This window comes from Chaetura pelagica, unplaced genomic scaffold (assembly GCF_000747805.2).
Source record: "Chaetura pelagica isolate M959 unplaced genomic scaffold, ChaPel_1.0 scaffold78, whole genome shotgun sequence".
NCBI classification, from domain to species: Eukaryota; Metazoa; Chordata; class Aves; order Apodiformes; family Apodidae; genus Chaetura; species Chaetura pelagica.
This window is the reverse complement of record NW_009954492.1, coordinates 1,830,090-1,831,454: the sequence shown is the minus strand read 5'-3', so window position 1 is coordinate 1,831,454 and position 1,365 is coordinate 1,830,090. Positions and strand designations below refer to the sequence as shown.

At 45.5% G+C, this 1,365-nt stretch overlaps 1 protein-coding gene across 1 annotated transcript in view; it reads left to right on the top strand.

Moving 5' to 3' along the window:
• The first annotated feature begins 52 nt into the window (after positions 1-52).
• The window catches only part of DCDC2 (doublecortin domain containing 2), a 72,730-nt gene continuing 71,417 nt past the window's right edge, over positions 53-1,365 (top strand). The window contains 1 exon segment of the mRNA XM_010004525.1: positions 53-73. Within this exon segment, the coding sequence (XP_010002827.1) occupies positions 53-73 (21 nt within the window).

Sequence of the window (1,365 nt, the reverse complement as noted above, 5' to 3'; positions counted from 1 at the left end):
TTTGTACAGCGAAAGGTGCTCGTGTCTACTCGGTGGGGCGGTGGAGGCGGCGATGCTGCTCGGGGAGCGGTTGGTACCGGGAGGTGCCCCGGCAGGAGGGTCTGAGCGGGGCCCTGCTCAGCGCGGGGCCGAGGTTGGAAGGCCAGGGGGGTCAGGGCCCGATGGCTGGGCTGTCAGAGAGAGCCAGGCCCTGTCCCCTCCTTTCCCGCACCATGTCATCCGTGTGTTTGGGTGCGTTTGGGTGGAAACATCACATAACGTGGAAACGCATCAATGAGCATCTGCTGAAAGTGGGTTCACAAGCGCAGGCTCACAAGGGCAGCTTGCACGCACTTGGCACAGGCAAATGACTTCACAAGAAAGTGACAACATAAAAAGCTCTTTACTGCGTGCACAGTATGTACGTGTAGGCTGAAGCCGTGGGACGTTTTCAGTTTCAGAGTAAGCACGCCTGAATGCAACTGCTCGCCCCCTTTATAGCTGATAAATAGCTGAAATTCACTGATTTTAGCTTTAGTTTTGGTTAACCACAGCAGGTGGCAGTATGTACAAGACTAAATTAATACTCCTGGTTATCAGACACACTTGAACAAAATTTGGAAACACCAGGCAGCACAGAAAATCTCTCAGGGGAGCAGGGAACATACACCACTGCTGGCGCCACTTATGTTGATGCTGTATGTTTGGAATGCAAGGGCTCGGGAAGCATCTGAAGAATATCTGCCAGAAATTTACATTTAATGAATGTGCAATAAGTCTCAGCTGACATTTCTCACTCAGTAAAGAAGGGAACAGACACTGAATTGATCTATTTATTTTTCTTTGTCCATCTGTTATTCTGGCTGCTTGCACAAGGGAAGTGTTGGAAATAGGATGACATAACTTCACACTGAATATATATTGATATGAACTTTGATACGTACAATGTAATAGGCCAGTACACCAGCAAGTGTTGGTATTACATCTCATTATTGCTGCATTATCATTCATTATCATAATTGTCTGGACGGGTAGAGGATAACCAAATATCACCTCTATCTTTGGAGGTGAAGGCAATGCAGTGCTGTGAACTGGCAGCCAGGGATAAGTGATGAAGCACAGACAGAATGTTTAATTTTGTAGTGCTGCTGTCAAAAGAAAACTGGAGATCTGGAAGGGCCATCTAGTTACTGCAGCTCTAAATACCAATGAGCTGCTTGTTGCTTCTGCTGTATGCACGCGTCAGGTATCCTGTGTGTCCTGCACTGCCAACCTTTGGGAGCAGTTTGCTGTATTTAATAATAATAATAATAATAATAATAATAATAATAATAATAATAATAATAATAATAATAAAAAAATATGGTGGGGCAAACTCACCTGCTG